The following is an 18504-nucleotide window of genomic DNA, read 5'->3' as shown; positions in this document are numbered from 1 at the left end:
AAATTAACCACTCAGTCATGGAGGCAGACAAAATGACAAATACAAATGTATTTTTCTTTATTTTTAGCTGTCAAGACGTTTGACACACAATAAATAAAAACAGAAGTACGGCTGTAAACAAGAGTTCAGTCTGTCGGGGTAAACATGGTAAATAAACACATCGGCAGACTCCATGTTTTATTCCTATATGAAGAAAATAATACTTAGAGCTTTTTATCAGAGCTTTAATACGGCTATTGTTTTATAAAAACATGTATATTTTATTACTGCTTAATGCGTTACGCAGTTCTTCTTCTTCACTTTTTTGGCTCCAACCCCACCTTCAGCCTCCTCCTCCCTCACACCTTCACCTCCTTCTCTGACAGAGTTTTTTTTAGGCGTGCGAGTCCAGAGCGCCGCCTCAGCAGGATTACCGGTTACTCGACTTCTTCCACTTTCCTCCTCATGGTGGCCTCGGCATCGCTGATGGCGCTCTGCAGAGCGGCTCCTGCTGGCAGCTCGGCAAAGCCCTCCTCTGACAGGGGGGCTATCTTCAGGTGCCCCCCCGGCCTGTGCAGGGCCACCCCGTGCAGGTGAGAGAAAAGCAGCGCCAAGTCCCTGGTCAGGGTGTAGTGTTGGACGAGCCCCAGCTCCACGGGAATGTCCGCCTGCTGGGAGTACTGGAACACGGCCGCCATGTATTTGGACAGGTCCTGGCCCCGCGCTTTGGCCCGCCCCACTTCCTCCACGATGAGCTGGACGACCGCCTCAGACATGCGGGCGTCCGGCCCGAAACTCAGAGGCTCCTCCTCGTCTTCGTCGTCCCCCTCTGCTCCTGGCGGCTCCGGCCTCCTCTTGAGTCCCCGGGAACAGATGACGAGGATGAAGTCGCTGTCCCGGATGTGCCGGCAGTACCAGGCCATGTAGCCTTCCTCAGCCACGCCCAGAGAGTCCCAAAGGTCCAGGCAGACCTGGAAGAGCATGTGCGAATTATGATTAAAAGTATATTAATGTGTTATATGTGAGTTAAGCAAACATGAGACATTTGTATGATAACTTGTGACTTCAAGTGAAGGGTGACAACGGTTAGGATGTGAACCTGGAGGCTGTGCAGGATGTGGTCAAGAGAGCTTTAGACCTGAAGGCTTTGTTAAAAAATAACTGAGCAGGGTGTAAGTTATGCATACATTATGTGTGGATCAATAAAAAGGGGGCAGGCAGAGTTTTAGCACAGTCTGTGTGAGGAGCAGATGTGAACAGCTGTGCTGGAATTCTCCCTTTGCAAAGGTGTGAAGTCTTATTATTATAACCTTCAACTATAGGATCCCTCTGACTCTGAATCAGAACCCGGGGAAGTCAATTTGGACTTCAACAAGCACCAGACAGGAGCTTTAAGACACAACCCGCCTAAAAAAAAGCAACCCATCAACCGCTTTTATCTGGAGGTCCAGCTCTCCAGAAAACTGTTTCTGCGTAAATGTCACAGCACTTCAAACTAATTTGACACTTGCAAAAAATAAAAAGCTTGCTTTAGATATTTGTTTGAACTTCTCTTTGCTCTACACCTTTCCAAGCTTTTGTCAAAACCAGCAGATTTTTGTCTCACTAAGAGATGGGATCTAGACCAGGGATGGGCTGACAGAGGGGTCGGACCACGAGCGGATACGTGGAGTGTTTTGGTAATCCACCTTCTAAAAGACAGAAAAAACACAGAATCTGGACAAAAACCTGCTTTAATTTTGATCGAAAATTCATATATATTTTAAAACGGAACATTGAGCTTTTATTTCAAAATTGCAAAACACAAATTTAGAGAAATGCTGCATTTATGTGGTGTTTGACTTATTGGAAAAATGAAAAAACTAATCTTGTATAACAATCCAACACCACATGGATGTACAAGAACTTTCTGCACCTGAACGAAGGTCCATTTATTTGTAGTGCACCATCTATGGGGGGACTCTATAATTACAGGGGAAAATCAAACAATATGGTTTATCAATACAATGTATTCCAGATTAAGTAGTTTAACGCAGGAGTAGTTCAGCGTTTGACCCCCCAGCTGTTTCCCCAAACCTTTTTTTTGTGAGGACCACATAACTTTCTTTTCTTCTCCGATGTGTCTAATTAGAAACTTGTCTTTTATTGTGAAGCTTTCTGGTACTCTGAAGGAGTATATGCATAAAGTTTTGTTTCTTTCATTCATTGTCCTTTTAATAAATTCAACTCTATTTATGAAATAACCAAACAACTCTCTCTGTGATCTCTGAAGGAAAGTCAGGAAAAATAAAACCAACAATAAATAGTCTGTTTCCTCCCGTTTGGAGGGCTGCAGCTCCTCGTTCGTCTCAGTTTGTGCTAAACTTCATAAATAAAAGTGAGCAGCTGCGGTGTGTCCCGTACAGATATATATATATATATGTTTTATGTCACTTTAATTTTAAACAAATTATAATTAGGTTGATAAAAACTCAAAAAATACAAACCATTTCTGTAAAAATAGCAAAAAACTGTATTTTTCGGCTGTATAACGTTCACTTTGAAGTCACTATCTAACATTTAGCTTATTTTTCCTGCCTTTTTGTGTTGTTTTTGTTTATTGTATTGATCTAAGGCCATGATAAAACACACACAGTGGAGTACCTGAGTGGCCATGTGCTTCTGCACAAAAGCTCCAAAGTGATTGACAGCTTTGACGTGGGCGGGGCCGTCACGGCTGCTGTAGCAAATCAGCAGTCGCGGGGGGGTCAGTCGGTCCTTCTGCAGCGTCACCACCTCCTCTGGAACCCTGCTCTCCTCCTCGTGTTGCCTGATGAGATCTGCAGCGAGGACGGGTTGAAACCACGGAGGTCAAAGCGGGTCACAGGAGCGGCGAAGCCTCCGTTGGGTTCCTGTTTGCACCTGATTTGATGTGAAACGCCTTGGAGCGCAGCTTGGACCTCCAGCAGCTGACGGCGGCCAGCACGGCGGCGGCGAGAAGGCCGGCGGTGATGAGACACAGAGGCAGCGTCACAGCCAGGGCCAGAGCCACAGGGGGGGCCTCTGCAGGAAACAGCATCCGTTCAGACCAAAGAGGAGCTTCAAACTCGTATGTTCATCAGCAGAGTCAAAACAAACAGTTCTCAGTTTAAAGCCAAATTACACTGAATTGTGGGGAAAAGGAATGGTTGCATCATGGCTGCTGTACACATTGAAGGTGTCAAACACGTGTCGGGCTAAGTCTAATATGTTTGATATAGTTTTATACCCGTAGAAAGCAGTCAGGTGCTGGCCCTGGCTTGGGGGGGGCTGGGATGGCAGCCTCACGGCTGGGGAGATGGCCCTGATGCTGTCCAGCGTGGGTGGGCGCTGTGGCGATGTTCTGTGGCTGAGCTGCTCCTGGCATACAGGATTCCTGCTATATCGCTTCCTCACAGCGGAGCCACAGCAGACGTCTCTTTTATAATTATGATTCAATGTTATAAAGCGCCCGTTGTTTTCCTGTTTCTCTTTCTTTAATAGAGGATCTTCCGCCGTTTTTGCCGCTTAACTCCTATAATGTTTCAGCTGTTTCAACCATTCAGCTGTATAAATGTTCAGCTCTTTCAGCTTTTTCCAGCTATGACTTTTGGTCCTTCAAATCCTTGAACTTTTCCAGATATTCCATGATTTTCAGGATCTTTGCCTCCATTGAAATACATGGGGAATCCTTGGTGCAGAAGCTCGCCGGTTCGATACTTGGCAGAAATATATTTGTCATTGTGCTGTTTTCACGTTATTTATGGTCAAATTTGATCATATTTTTTTTTTTGTGCCAATCATTAGCCTTAAAGTTTCATTTCCATTCAGCAATACAGCATTCAACCCTGCATTTTCTTTTGATTTAGTATCTTTTGTCACTTTTTGCCGTTCAGCTCCTTCGACAATTTCCAGCTTTTCAACCATTCAACTATTCAAATGTTCAACTCTTTCAGCTTCTTCCAGTCACAACATTTGGTCCTTCAAATCCTTGAACTTTTCCAGATGTTGTAGGACTAAACAGAGTTTATGTCCTCTACCTAGGTGGGGTATTGGGATGTTATGTGAGCTGTGGCGCACAACTTTGCTGGTTTGAACTCCAATGCTTGCATTTTTTACTAATATATCTTTTTTGGCATTGTGCTGTTTTCACTTTCTTTATGGTCGACTTCGTTAAGGAAGTTGAAGGTGGAGGATGATTACAGAAAGTGTGTGTGTGTTAGTCATCAATACTGTTAGGTGTAAATGCCTGTTACATACCTGTTGGCTCACACACAAACGTGTCAACATGAACACAATACAATAAATCAAGTTTGATTGATGGATTGAAATCAAAAGCCTTAACATTTGAATTAAAATATTCTTTTAAACAAGCAAAAAATGGAGTCTTACCAAAGATTCTAGTCACTAAGACAGGTTTTCTTAAGCTAAGATGATTTTTCTATTGAAAAACTATTAACTATTTTCTTTTTCTTGCAAGAAAGAAAATAATAATTGTTTTTTAAACAAGGATCTTTATTTTTAACTTACTTTTAGATTCTGTTTTTTGCAGTAAGCATAAGCCGACTCAAAGTTTCTTTTGTTTGTTATTTGCTTATTAGCACTTTTTAAAACCGTTTTTGTTTGGTTTTTGTTGTTTTGTAATGCACCAATCCTACATCGCACAGAAACCCCCAAAAACTGAAATTTGATTTGAATATTGGGGAAAGTAAGTCGTGGCATCCCTATAAAAACAAAAAGCTTCTCAGTTTAGAAGTTGGTATCTTTGTGACCCACTCGATCCAACATTGACCACTTTTGGGAGAAACGATATCATCCAGTAAATGATATATCTTCTTGTTATCTGTTTGGTAAATCTTTTTTCTCTTCATGTTTCATTTGAAAACTACAGTAAACTCTCAGATTAGCTTGACTTCATTGAGATTATGGTCTCATTTTCTTCAAAGGCCAAATCTCCAGAGCCTTTAGACCTGAAAAAGCACCAGATCTGTTTTTCCTCACCCGTTTGCAGAGTCTGGACGTGAACGTTGAATATTTTCCTCACTGCATCCACTTGGTCAGCCGCCAGCTGTCAGAAAGAAAAGGAAAAAAAAACACGAAGCAGAAAATTCCTGCAGTAAATGCATCGAAACTCGATCCATTCCTGCTTCGCATGGATTCAAGCTGTGCAGCAATAAAACTTGACGCTGCCGTTAATGCGTCAAAGATGAACTCCTGCTTCATTTTTACCTCACAAGTGTAGTTGGTTCCTTCTTGAAGACCATCCAGCTGAAAGCTGTGGTGAGTTTGGTTCTCCGCTAAACTCTGGAAAAATCAGGAACAATCGATTCACTGAACAGCTGTAAAATCATTTTGATGGGGAGAAAATTACTTCCTGAAACCAAGCAGCATCCAAATATTTACCATTTTTACAAAAATGTATTAATTTATAATGTTTGTGATTTCTGTTAAATAAGGAAATGAGCCCTCTAGTGTCTAAAGTGAGGAATTACATTTAAGAGAAGAATAGAAATCAGGAAGTTGATCCATAGAGGAACATTTGTGGAAAAATGTATATTATTTTACTTTTCAAGTAAATATTTAAATATTAAGATTTTTAAAAATTAATTAAAAAAAGTATGCATTTGGAAAAGACAATTAAAGGGAAAAAAAGGTTTTGGATGAGAAAAAGAGTTCAATTGTACCTTTTTCTTCGTCTTCAAAAGTCGGAACGGAATTTGGATTTTGATTTTCCTTGAAATTTTACCTATACGATATAATTCAGATTCTAATGCATTTTGACTTAGCTTCCTTTCCACAGAGGTGAGGCCTTTGAAAACTATGAATTCTGGGAATTTTCCTAGATTTTTGTTGTTGTTTTTAATCCAAAGACAAAAACACAAAACAAAACTTTAATCTTTAGAACATTGCTGTTTTGTCCAGTGTCCAATTATTGTAGCATACAAATAAAAGAAAATTTCATTCATCTTCTTAAACGTTTAGTCCCTTTCGGGGTCACGGGGTTGCCGGAGCCTATCCCGGCCACTTGGGCATAGGCAAGGGATACCCTGGACTGGTCGCCAGTCTGTCGCAGGGTAGAATATCCTCATTCACACAACCATTCACTCTCACACTCACACCTATGGACAATTTAGAGTTGCCAATCAACCTATGTAGCATGTTTTTGGACGGTGGGAGGAAGCCGGAGATCCCGGAGAAAACCCACGCATGCACGGGGAGAACATGCAAACTCCACACAGAAAGGTCCCCTGTTGATGTTGTGTTTTTCATGTCCCCCCGCCGGGACTTGAACCGGGGGCCTTCTTGCTGTGAGGCAGGAGCGCTAACCACTGCGCCATTAAAAGAAAATTTAGTTTATCAAAAGAAAACAGTAAACCTGATTTGAAGCTAAAACTTCCTTTCCTAATGGTGGAAGGTAAAATCCAGGTTTGCATCATCGCAGCATGAACTTCCTCATGAACTCATCCCAGTCTGTTTCCTGTGTTTTAAAACACTTTGCTCTGACCAAATTACTTTACAAAGCATGATTACAAATACAGACAACAGACAGAGTTGGTTTGTAAAGTCAGTTTCTCCTGGTTTTAGCATTTGTTCTTCTTTTAACTGAAGGTTTAAAGAGAAATGTACTGAGTTGTCTTCAACACTGACGGAGGAGGGAGCCCTCCACTCACTGGTGTTATGGCTTTGTATTCCTTCTTGCCGTTTGCGTAACACAGCGAGAAGTAGTTCCTGATGCCGAGGTTTGGAGGGGCGAGGTTAAAGGTCACCGTGACCAGGGTGCCCTCCTGCTGGACTTCAACATGTCTTGGGTACCAATCTGCAGCCAAAAAAACCAACCAAACACAGTTTAAGGAGGGAACATGTCAGAATCTCCTCAGAGTTTTCTTCACAGACTGTCTGTGCCTTTGCCTCACCATGTTTGCACTTCTCCAGACCGATCTTCTCTGCACACGCTGCAAAGACAACACCGACATGTAACCACAGACACTCGTGAAGAACTTTAGGGCAAAGAAAAGCAAAAACTAAAGAACTGTCATCACTAACAGACCTGAAAAGAACAAATCCAGGTCACTTCTTTTGTCACCTAATCCAACTTTTAATCTTTCTGTGTCTGTGTGTGTGCATGCACGTGTGTGTGCGTGCACGTGTGTGTGAGTGGATGTTTTCCCAGGTGTGTGTGTGTGTGAGTGCATGCTTTCACATGTGAGTCTTTGTGTGTGGAAGCTTTTCCGTGTGTGTGTCTGCATGTGTGTGTGCGTGTGTGCGTGCGTGTGTGTGAGAGCATGCTTTCCCATATGTGTCTGTATGTGTGTACATGTGTGTGTGCATGCACGTTTGTGTGGGTTCTTGCACATGGGTGCGTTAGTGTTTGTGCTTGCTCATGTGTATAAATGTGTGCATGCTTATATGTGTGTGTGTGCATGCTTCCACATATGTGCCAGTGTGGTGTGTGTGCACATGTATGCGTGTGAATGAACCAAATCTTGTCAGAAGCTTCACGGCATCTCACAGCGTGTAGAGAAGGTGGTGCTGCTGTAGAATTTTTCCCACTTTTCAGGCACCGGCAGAGACATGACAGTAACAGCAAATTGGGCTCCCAGGGAGAGCCCGGGGAACGGGTCCGACATGTATACCTGGAGAGTACAAAATGTTTTTTTTTTATTCATTCATATCCTGAGCCCTTTTTGTCCCTTTTGGGGTGACGGGGCTGCCAGAGCCTATCCCGGGCGAAGGCGGGGGACGTCCTGGACAGGTCGCCACTCTGTCGCAGGGCCACAAATCACACACCCAGGTAGAATTTAGAGTAACCAATGAAGCTATGGAGCATGTTTTTGAACGGTGGGGGGAGTCTCCAGAGAAAACCCACGCATGCACAGGGAGAAGATGCAACCACTGCACCACCGTGCAGCAAAATGTGAATTAGAATACTTATATTTGCAGGAAGTTAACTGTTCGGTACATGATTATTTCACCTCCTCTCTGTCTGAGAGGACTTATGCTGTGAATTGACCCCATCACAATAAACTCCATTGAAATCTTGTCTGGTTTATTTTCTTTTCAACACAACACTTGAACAAACATTTACACTCCATTGAATCTTTATTTGCCATGTCTTTCAGTTTAGAGCCAAGAAAAGCAAACATGAGATGATACTGATTCAATCCAACTTGGCTGTAAACACTTCAGTGTCTGGCGTGCCGCCCAGATGAAGCGGTGAAAAACAAAGCTGTATATTTTACCGTGTGAGCCTCAGTCGCCGTGAGGGAAACGTTACGGGGGAACAAAAAGAGCTGGCAGGAGATGCTGGAGCTGCCCAAAGCCTGCAGAGTCACCTGGAAGCCTCGCAGGAAGGCGATCCCTGCAAAGACACAAACGTCCGTCGGCTTCAACTTATTAAGATTTAAAGGGATTTCTAAAAAACGAGCCATGATGCGACCTGAAGACTTGAAGGTCTAGGACCCTTTCAAGGACCTAACTGTGATTTTTCACCCAACCATGTCCTTATTGCAGGACTCTAACGCCTCGTTTCCACTGAGCAGTACGGTCGGTACTGTTCTGTCGGGTATTTTGAGTGTTTACATTATAAAATGGACTCACTAAGCCAGACCAAACGGTACCATTTTTGGTCCTCTGTTGGTTGTAGGTCCATACAAAAATGGAACGGACCGGTGAGGGCGGAGCTCCTTTTGAAGCCCGTTGATTAGCAGAAAGTCATCACGACAAAAAAAAGAAGAGCGCCAAGAAAGTTTTGTAGATACCAAGTACCAAAAGCAGGAAAAAATTAGCTTCACCCCGCATGCGCCGTGAGGCTCCAACTTTGAGTGGAACGGTCATTACCTGGACCACTAAACCAGACCATTCAGTGGAAACAAGGCTTAACTAATAGATGTCCCAGTGTGTTTTTCAATGTTTCTTTCTTTTTATCCATTTTGACCCCTACCCCTCTCTGTGGATTGTCTCAAATCCCTGCCTTTATATCCATTAAACTTTGTTTATCCGCATTCCAGACATTTCCCCGGCCCACCGCCGCCCTCTGATTCGGCGTGGTCTGGCCTTGACCGCAATCCGTGTCTGCACTCTTCACTTGGCCCGAGGTCATCAAAAACACGATACATGAGTCCGGCCCAACCGCCAAAGACTACTGACTTGGTCTGCACAATCAATCGCAAATTTATCGTTATCGCGATTTCAAGCTGTGCAATATCCATATCGCAAAAGTCGGCGAATTAAATGGTGAACCTTAAATGTGCTAAAACAATCTTATGGCCTGTTGAACTATTTACTGAATTGAATGAATCCCTTTATGCATTAGACCAATCAGATGGACGTCCTTCACGTTGTTGACCAATCGGAGGGAGCCTCTTATGTTAGATGTTGACCTCCTAATTAGACGAGGGTCATTTGGACAATACATTAAAGTATTTTGACTCTTATTTAAATGAAACTTTCGCAGTGAAATGGAAGTGTTTTTTTTTTACTATTTGTATATTTTTCCAAGTTATATCATCATCGCAATATTGATCACTAATATCGGGAGTTTTCCTCATTAACTATTTATGCTTCACTATGAAATATTTCCATCACACTGTCAAGATCTCTCCTTTTTGAAATGGACATCTTAAAACAAGGTTCTGGTCACATAACCTGAATGTTTTCGATTTTTGGGCTGACCTTGGAACCTCAAAAACTCGTAACACGTGTTTCTAAATCATTGATATTATTAATTAATGAGAGGAAAGTTGGTTTGTCTATACACATTTAGTGATCAGAGTTAATGGGGAATATTTCTTGCAGTCAAAGCGATCTAGGAAACTACCTTTGGACTTTACTTCTTTGAGACGCTCTTTTGCTTCATTATCTGGACAAAACCGAGTAGTAAGAGGTGAACTTTCCCTCTGAATTGATGCTTTGGATCAACGAACACGACGTTCACCATATAAACAAGTCGCTGCGCTGCAGCAGAGCAGCAGAGGTCAGGGCAAAGTTTGTAGCCGTTCCCATGACAGCGTGTCACATCAAATATCAAATAGTCCACTAGAAAATATCAGATTTAAGTGTTAAAAATTGATTTACCATTTATTTATTTTGTGAGTGACCACGGTATAAGCGGGTTGATGCCCTATGAGACATCAGAGATTCTCGGGCGTTACCTCGCTAACATCAGACATTACTGAAATACAGTTTGTAAGTTTTGGTTTGATTGGAATGGTCAATTTTTTGTATTTTTGGTATTTATTAACCTGAGAAACTCGTATGTTTTTCAAGACATAAAATCTTTAGGATTTAGGAAAATCATTTCTGGTTTTTGAGATTTTAAGGTGTTTATAAAAACTGCAAAGATGTTAATTTTCTGTCTTTTTTGTTCCACGAAATTTTAATTTTGTATTTATTTACTTTGTTAACAAAATTCTTAAAATCTATTCCACTAATTTCAATTTTTTCTCATTAGTTAAGTCCTGTTAGAAGCTTGTTAAGGAATAAACGTCAATTTTTTTGTCATTAATTAGCCTTCAAAAATCATTTAGGCTGTGTTCAACTTGTTTCACTGTTTTAAGACAAAAAAAAAGTTTTTTTTTAAAAACCGTTTCCATCTTTCTTAATTTTCTTCTGTAGCATCCACACAAACATCTTTCTAGGAGTTAAACAGGTGGAGTTGCTCTATCATGAGGTCAAATAAAGGTGGTTTGGGTCAAACCTACCATAGGAGCTCGGCTTCCAGGACACGACGATGGTGTCAGATTTGAGGTTGGGGTCATCAACAAACTCGACCTTCACATCGTTGGGCGCGTGGACGAAGTGCTCACAGATTTCACGGTCTTCGTTCCCCAGCAGCTCAAAACATGGCCATGGGATGCAACCTGAAAGGGAGGGAGGGGTCACATACGTCTCAGTTTCTGATCCAAAGTGCTTCCAGAGCTGCAGCCGCTCCGTACTGTTAGGAGAACACAGCCCTCATGAAAATCCACTTACTCCCAAACGGGATGCTGGTGTTAAAACCCAAAGCCTGCTGGATGTTGCTTCTGGTTATTCTGCAGTATTCACACGCAAATCCACCCTGGAGATGAGAAATAATCACAAAAATCAGTCTGTCAGATGAACTTTGAATGACTAAAGTTTGTTTAGATGAGTTATTTTGCTTTCAGAGTCGCACGTTCCAGATTAAGCCTCGACGTGTCTCAGCCGCAAAGATGCAGTGTGGCAGATGGTTACGAGTTTTCATCGTCGGTACTGACAGTGAGGCTCAGACCCCGTCAGGTGTCGGGGTCGCCCTGACGCACCTTTACTTGACTTTACTTTTACCTGCTTGAGGATGGGGTCACTTGCACCTGTTTCTACATCCAATCAGACAACCTTTATTGGTCCATCACGCCCTCCAGCCATCGTCGGTTCGTCTGCTTCTCCATAGAAGAATTCACCAATGGCTGCAGACACCAAGCCAAGTCAAACCTCTTTAAACTAAGCCAAGTCCAGTCCTTCATTTCTACGTTTAACTGCATAACTTCAAACCAAGTCTCTGTCTGCTTTTGGGTCCAGTTAATTCAATACCTGACAGACCTTCGCGCAAATACAAGTTATCTTCATAACGTTTTTCTGTTTGTGTGTTTTGGGATTCTTTAACCATTCTTTGTTTGAGCCTGTTTGGGATTATGGGTGTACACCTGACTACAGCTATTAATCTCAGGTAAAGCTGGGAGATCGTCAAACAAAGAAGGAGAGATTATTAGTTGTACTTGGGGATATTTGTCCGTTTATCAGGACTTTTGTTAAAAATATGTTGCATTTTGGCCGCTTGACATGTTTGAAAATGTCAAACATTTTCGCCTTGTTTCGTTGCTTCGCCCGGGTAACGGTTTAATTTCAGGCAAAATAAGTAAAAGGACAGCAAAGGAATAAGAAGTGAGGAAGACCGAGAAGGTCTGGTTTTGTTCCGCTTTTCCATCTGCATGATGGATCCCTGTGATAATCTGAGGACTCTTCGCCTAAAAGACCCTTTCTAACCGCACATTCTGCTGGAGAGGGTTCAGTCATCAACGGAAATTCCTTCAAGGTGCACAGACAGAAAACTGCAGAAGACTTTAGTCTTTAAAGTGAAGCATCTGTGCGTGCAGAGGTCAACACTTCATTCCACAATCTGTCTTAACAGATATTACTAATGTTACTAAAATATCGTTTTTGATGTTCTGTTTTCTCAATAACTCAGACGTGCAGCAGCATGTTGGATCATCTGCAGAGGCTCCGCTCTGCTGTCAGAAGACTCAAGTGCAGAGACGGGATTACTTCCACTTTAGGATTACTTTGATGTCACTTTTTTGTGTATCTGGGAGTCTCACAGCATCCTTTTCTAACCTCTTTGTGTTTTCCTCCTGAGGCTCAGTTATGAATACAGAAGACCACTTTCTTATGAAGGGATATGCATGAAAATATTAAATATTTGCTTTCAAAAACTTTTTATTTTGCATTCAAAAAATATTTTTGCGTCTACAAAATAAAAACAAGAAAGAAAGTAAACAGGAATTATTTTCCAAATGTTTAAAATGAATTGTTCTTTAGCCTAAGAGACTAAATCGAGGGTAAAAAGAGCCGGTTTGGCTTCTCAGCCTCGTTAGCAGACGCCATCAAGTTAGATAAATATGGCCATTTGATTGGTTAGAATCTAGACCAATCAGCAGGCTGCTTGATGGCAGATACGTCACGCTAAACTGAAACGTATGAACACAAAGTCAAAGATAGGGAGAAAGCGAGATGAGACACTATGCATGTGAAAACATTTGTGTAGCAGACGTAAAAATAGTTTTTGAAAGCGAAAAACAGTTTTTTGAAACAAAAACAAAAATTTTGGAAAGCAAACAATTTTTTTTACCGTGTCTTGGCATATATATCACCTCATACTTTCTTAGGGAGACATCGGAGCCTTCACAGGTCATTAAACTACTTTAGATAAGTCTGTCAGTCGTCGAGGAAATGGTTTTGACTTCACAATAAAAGACATCTGTGGGCGTTAAAAAGTAATTGCCCGGCATTGTAGCCGTTTTTCATGAGGGATTTGTGTTTAAGGAGGCCAGCTGTCTGCCATTAGATCTGATTTCCTGCATGTGATTTAAGGAAGAACAGCTGCTTTTAATGAATAAAAAAACCACAAGCGTGATGACAAATAACAAAACCTTTAGGATTTATTGTTGTTCTGCAATGGAAGCTGAGACTTCCCACCAGGGGTTAAGAGTCGGGGTCTTTCAGCAGAGGACAAGTGAAATGCAGCCCAGACTGAAGCATTGAACCAAACTATCAATTCAAAATCCCAAAGATTGAATCGACAGTCGGTCACTGAAAATGAAGCAACAGCGTGAATTTCTTTCAGTCTGGACTCATCAAACATGGAAGACAAACTTGGAGTTGATCGCATTTCGACAACAGAACCTGTTTGCTCTCAAGTGTTTTCTGGAAATTCCTTTTTTTTTTTAAAAAAACGGCAAGGATTTGCACAGTAAAAGCTGCACTGTAAAAGACCGATAGATGGTTCGAATTGATGTATTCCTGTTGTTGCAACACCAAGTGTTTTCATTTATCCTCCATTAAATTGAAGACATTTTTTAAAGATGATTTATGCTGCCCTCGACAGCATAACTGCCTTTTTCTCGGAAATTAAGGTCCATGACTCACGCCATTACCTGCAGCACTAAAAGTGATAAATGGGAAGCAGAAGGCGGGAAAAGCGGGTGAGCTCTCTGCAGCGTGTTCAAGAGCAAAGGGCTAAAGCCCCCCATCTGCAGGCGTTTAGGCACCATGGGCCATAATTTGCGTCTGCTCCGACCCACAGGGAGTTGAGATGGATGGCTTTGAGAGCGACACGAAAACGATGTTCCGCCTAAATCCAAACAAATACCAAAGCACTAACAGAAAATGTCTTCCTTTCATTTTGTGAAAAATGTCATTTTTATTGTTGGTGTTTAATTGCTCTAAAGAATGATTTCATTTTGATCGTTTTTTAAATACAGTTGTTTCCATTTTTCGTCCCGCAGCTCAACCAGATCACTGTCGGACCTTTTGATCCATTTTCAAAGCATTCCCAGTGCTTGTTTTTTTTTTTTTTACGGTGATTATACTGGTTATAGCCAAAATACACCAAGAAAACCTGTCTTTTTCTAGTACATAGTTTCTGCAGTTCATTAGAAATTCCCCTCTGAGTTTGACTGTTGGCGTGATGTAAACCCATCCCCACTTCCCATCACCCAGCGTATTTTCTACGTCACAAATACGCCCTTATTCAAACCGCATTTTTTTCTGCTTCTGATTCCCAACGATTTGATTATAGAAACACGTAGATGTAAGCCTTATTTTCTTTATCCATGTCCTCCATCATCAGAAAAATGCGACGTTAAAAACACAATTTTGCAATTGTGTTTTTAACGTAAAAAAAACACATTTTTTTCTAAATGAAGCAGCTAAAAGACTCTTGTGAGGACCACAGTGATCAAAATGTCACCAGGAACACAAATCTGTTGTCGTCTCTCTGTTAGGATCATAAAATGAAAAGAATGTGCATCGGCACCACAAGGCTTTTACCAAACTAAAACATAACAAGAAAACCAAAACCTACACGTTGAAAATGAAATATTATAACTCATAAATTCCATTACTTGATTTTGATTTCATTTATGAAGGGCAAATTAAAGCTTTTCCTTCAGTTTTCATTGCATAACTATGACAGAGTTTTAGTGTCACCAAAAAAAAAAAAAAAAATTATATTACAAGATTTAAAGTCGTAAATTTACAACTTTTACTCATACATTTATGAGATGAAAGTGGAAGTGATCACACAGCAGTGCAGCACATGCATGCCACGCAGCAGAAGAGCAGACTGAACTCAATTCAACAGGTGAGCTGGATGTTTATAGATAACGTTCCAAATGTTTGGAAGCTCCTATGTTTGACTTACGGTTTATGAATGTTTAATTTGTTGATTGGTGGCTTGCAGGATCTCTACAGCCCGTTGATGAAGACGTGAATCCCTGCAGATGTCCACTTGAATCCTTTCTTCCTCCACCAAAGACAAGATCTCCACGTTTGTGTGATGCTTCCGTCTGAGGAGAACTTTTTGGCATTTTCAACGATCTAATGCTAATATAACAGACTATTTTCATCTCTTCGTTTTGTATGTAACTCTGTTTTCCTTCCTGTTTAATGTTCTGTGCATGACAGGTTCATGACGCCAGGTGACACATGGACTTCTGGGTATGTGAATGAGAATGATGATATCTTCACCCAAATGTGTCTCTGAGCTCCTTATTTTACAAAGAAAACTCTGCTTTATCAACACCAAACCCCTGAAAAGCCAGCTTTACTGACAAGAATTGGATGTTGAGTCGCCAAAAGGTTCAGAATATCTTTGTTTTTGAAATCTAACCGGAAAGAAAACTTCCCAAAATGCTCCACATCTTTCATCTTCAGGCTAGGCTCCAATAAACAGACAACTTTGGTGTTTTTACTCGGTAAATTCATGACTTTTTCTCTCTCTCGTAAATAATACAAGAAAAAAAAAGTCATGAATTTAGCCAGTGACTTTTAAAGTCAGAAATATACGACTTTGTTCTCCTAATTTAACAGCACAGGCTTTTTTCTTGTAAATTTACGACTTTAAAGTCCTAATTTAAAAAAAAAAGTATTTGTTTGCTACATAACTATAGTTTTAATAAAAAGGTTTCAGTTTTGTCAAGCTGAACTTAGTGGGCCTATAAGAATCAAGTTGTGTTGATTGCAAATAGAATAAAGTTGGGAATTTAAATCAGTGGATTCAGTGGTTTAATAGCTTCAGGTTTTATTACTGACAGCTTTGAGACAAACATGAGAAGTTGACACAAAAAGACTGTAATAAAAATACTTAAGTGGGATTTTTAAGTGTAAACTTGCTCATTTGTATAATTTCTGACATTCTTTTGTGTTCATTTAAGATGCAACATTTGAAGCTTTCAAACCTTTTAACTGAAATAACTCAAGTTGGCGAGGAAGGATAGAGAAAGAGCAGCAGAAGGAAGCTGGACTTTATCCGCATGATTGGTTAAGTTGGGCCCCTCGTCAGAGTTTAGACTCCAACTTCCGGATTGATGCACATTTAAAAAAAAAAAGTAGCTTGAAGCAGGGTCCATTTACCTGAAGGCCACTAGGTGAGTCGTTACCCAAGTGTAGAAAAAAGCCTTTTTTATAACAGAAATAAACATTTAATGTGATTATACACATTTGTTTTTAGCCATGTCATTGGATCAAGTATCCATGACAACTTAATTGGGAGCAAAATTATTCTGAAAGTTAACTTATTGTATCATAAAACTACTTATGAATTCATCCATCTCCTTGTGTCCAGATTACAGCTAACAGAAAACAAAAATGAAGCTGCACTGCAAACTGGATATATTTATATTTTAAATTTCCCAACAGGGAAATATATATACATATTTTTTTAACCTGTCCTGTCCATCAGCTGGGCAAACAGATGAGAGCCGAAGACCTCTTGTGTTGGACATATTTTACTTTAACAACAAGGGTTATGAATCTTCTAACAAACCAACAGGGAAATATTTAAAATCTTGTTTTTAGACCTTCAACACATTTCAGCAGGTTTTAATTGTTTCAATGGTTCTTTGCCCCCCACCTTTCCCAGATTTTCTCGAAACTTTGGAATATTTTTTGTCTCATTAAGAGCTATGGAAATTATTATCAAAATAAGTAAAAATCATTTTGCTCAATCATCTTGACAATTGAAAAACTTGATTTAAGACTAAAAAAAAACCTCTAATTGTTTGGTTTACAAGACGTTTAGATGCATTTTATTGAACAGAATTACTTCCCAACACGAAGAAGACACATTGAATCTGTTTGGTTGAGGGCTGCTGTCCTACATGTTTTCCAACAAACCTGTTGTCGAAGCTTCTTATTGGCTGAACACACCTGGAACAGGTATCAGTAGCAGAGAAAACAGTCGAAGAGTCCGACACCCCTGAGCTAGAAGGTTTTAACATGTCACTTAACTATTTCAAATATTTTTCTGTGTGTTAATGGACAAAAAAAATGCAGAAAAGCTTAATGTCATTTTTTGTGTTCTAACTTTATTTTCTAAGAATCTTTGGTTCAATTTTAAGGATGTTATTTTAAAGTTCAATAAATGTAGATAAGTTAGACTGGCACTGTCAATATTTAAAAAAAAAAAGATTTTGGTTTTGAGAATAAGTGCTAGGTTTTAGATTTTATGAGGATTCATGAAGGTGGACCAACTTGTACCTACATGGTATTCTCCTTTTGATTATATTTTGTTCCAAATGAGTCTTTTCCACTTATTACATTTGTTTTTTGTTACTGTAAGCAAAATAAACTACCCTTAGATACATAAACATACATTAAATACAACAAAAGCTTTTTGAATGCTTGTGTGGAACTCAGTTTTTCATTTCTTCTAAGATTTCTTGTCAGGTAAGCATTGGCAGATACTTTTACTACTTTGTAGTTATTTTCTTCTTAGGATTAGAGCTATTTTCCTATTTTCAGGCTCCGTCTCTTTTAACAGAGAGAGAACTCGATTACAGGCTGCAGAAAATTAAGTTTCTGCTTCTTTGTAGGCCAGTTCTGCTTCGTGGTTTTGTTCTTCGTTCTTCATTAGCAGCTTTACCTCCACTTGAGTGAATACTTTTACGTGGAGGTAGGAGAGTAAATCAAGTCCATTTCTTGAGCCTTGTTTCCTGATGGGGGGGGGGGGATGTGTGTGAACCCTACCAGAAGGAATTCCAGTTTGAATCTCTTGCGGTCCTGAGCTGGATCTTGTTCTGCTTGTTTGAAAACTCTCTTAGGTGGAGACAACGACAGAGAGCCTCAGGCATCAACAACGAGCTGGAAATTCACCATCTGATTGACATCAAAACCAGAGAGAACTGGAGACTTTTAGTTCTGCTGAAACCAAACACCAGAACACCTGACCCTGGAGGGGCATCCCATGTATGAAACACAATATTTGACCGAACAGAAGAAACCCACGTTAAAACTTCCTTCTATTTTTTTAAGCTTCATACATTCGTAGTATAAAGATCGTAAACTGGGAGCTGAGCACACGCCACACGTGACCGATGAGCCGCACAGCCGTGAACTCAGTCGAGGCTGAGGGACGTGTCGCGCCGGGAGGGCAGCTTTACCTGTCGGATGCAGTCCAGGCTGCAGTCCTGCGGAGCGACGGCTGCAGCAGAGCCTCCGGCCCGGAGAGGCTGGCAGAGGGCCGAAAGCAGGAACCAGACCGCCGCGGCTGCCCCCCTCATGACGCTACGGCCGGCGGGACATGGAAGCAAGCCGTGTGATCCTCCGCTGGCTGCGGGCTCAAATGCCTCCAGAGCGACCTGAAGGAGGGAGAAAGTGGAGGAGGGGAGGAGCGTCTCCAGGTGGGGGCGCAGCCAGCCTTAGCAGAAAAAAAAAACAAACGTATTTTTTGCACTCTAGAGGCGAGTTCACGGTGAAGCGCAGGAGCAGCAGAACTATGCAATTTAGAGATCACAA

General features: G+C 41.0%; 1 protein-coding gene across 6 annotated transcripts; it reads right to left on the bottom strand.

Annotated features, from left to right (window-relative positions):
- Positions 1-40: 40 nt before the first annotated feature.
- Positions 41-18401, bottom strand: si:ch211-207e14.4 (interleukin-17 receptor D). 6 transcript variants are annotated; one of them, XM_078949608.1, is made up of 13 exons: positions 18150-18321; positions 11329-11399; positions 10948-11032; positions 10677-10835; positions 8217-8335; positions 7487-7610; positions 6891-6929; positions 6648-6793; positions 5206-5280; positions 4978-5044; positions 2881-3021; positions 2623-2798; positions 41-950 (listed from the first exon to the last, which is right to left on the bottom strand). In XM_078949608.1, the coding sequence occupies exons 2-13, from the start codon at positions 11356-11358 to the stop codon at positions 417-419; spliced, it is 1695 nt and encodes a 564-aa protein (XP_078805734.1). In that variant the 5' UTR covers positions 11359-11399; positions 18150-18321; the 3' UTR covers positions 41-416. The 6 variants fall into 6 exon arrangements, with proteins under 6 accessions (XP_078805734.1, XP_078805735.1, XP_078805731.1 ...); XM_078949609.1 differs by lacking the exon at positions 18150-18321 and adding an exon at positions 14912-15050; XM_078949605.1 differs by lacking the exon at positions 18150-18321 and adding an exon at positions 12839-13014.
- Positions 18402-18504: the final 103 nt, after the last annotated feature.

This window comes from Oryzias latipes, chromosome 7, assembly GCF_053564925.1.
Source record: "Oryzias latipes strain Hd-rR chromosome 7, Olatipes_Hd-rR_3.1".
NCBI lineage: Eukaryota > Metazoa > Chordata > Actinopteri > Beloniformes > Adrianichthyidae > Oryzias > Oryzias latipes.
The sequence above is the reverse complement of the archived record's forward strand: the minus strand, read 5'-3'. Positions and strand labels throughout refer to the sequence as shown.

What these genes read in the sequence shown, in the direction of transcription:
- si:ch211-207e14.4 (XM_078949605.1), bottom strand. Translation starts at nt 12,902, where the DNA reads ATGACCTGTGAAGGCTCCGATGTCTCCCTAAGAAAGTATGAGGTGATA. An exon ending in CACCACCTTCTCTACACGCT is followed by an intron (nt 6,930 to 7,486) that starts GTGAGATGCCGT and finishes TTGTCTTTGCAG; the next exon opens with CGTGTGCAGAGAAGATCGGT. An exon ending in GGCGTTTCACATCAAATCAG is followed by an intron (nt 2,799 to 2,880) that starts GTGCAAACAGGA and finishes TCCTCGCTGCAG; the next exon opens with ATCTCATCAGGCAACACGAG.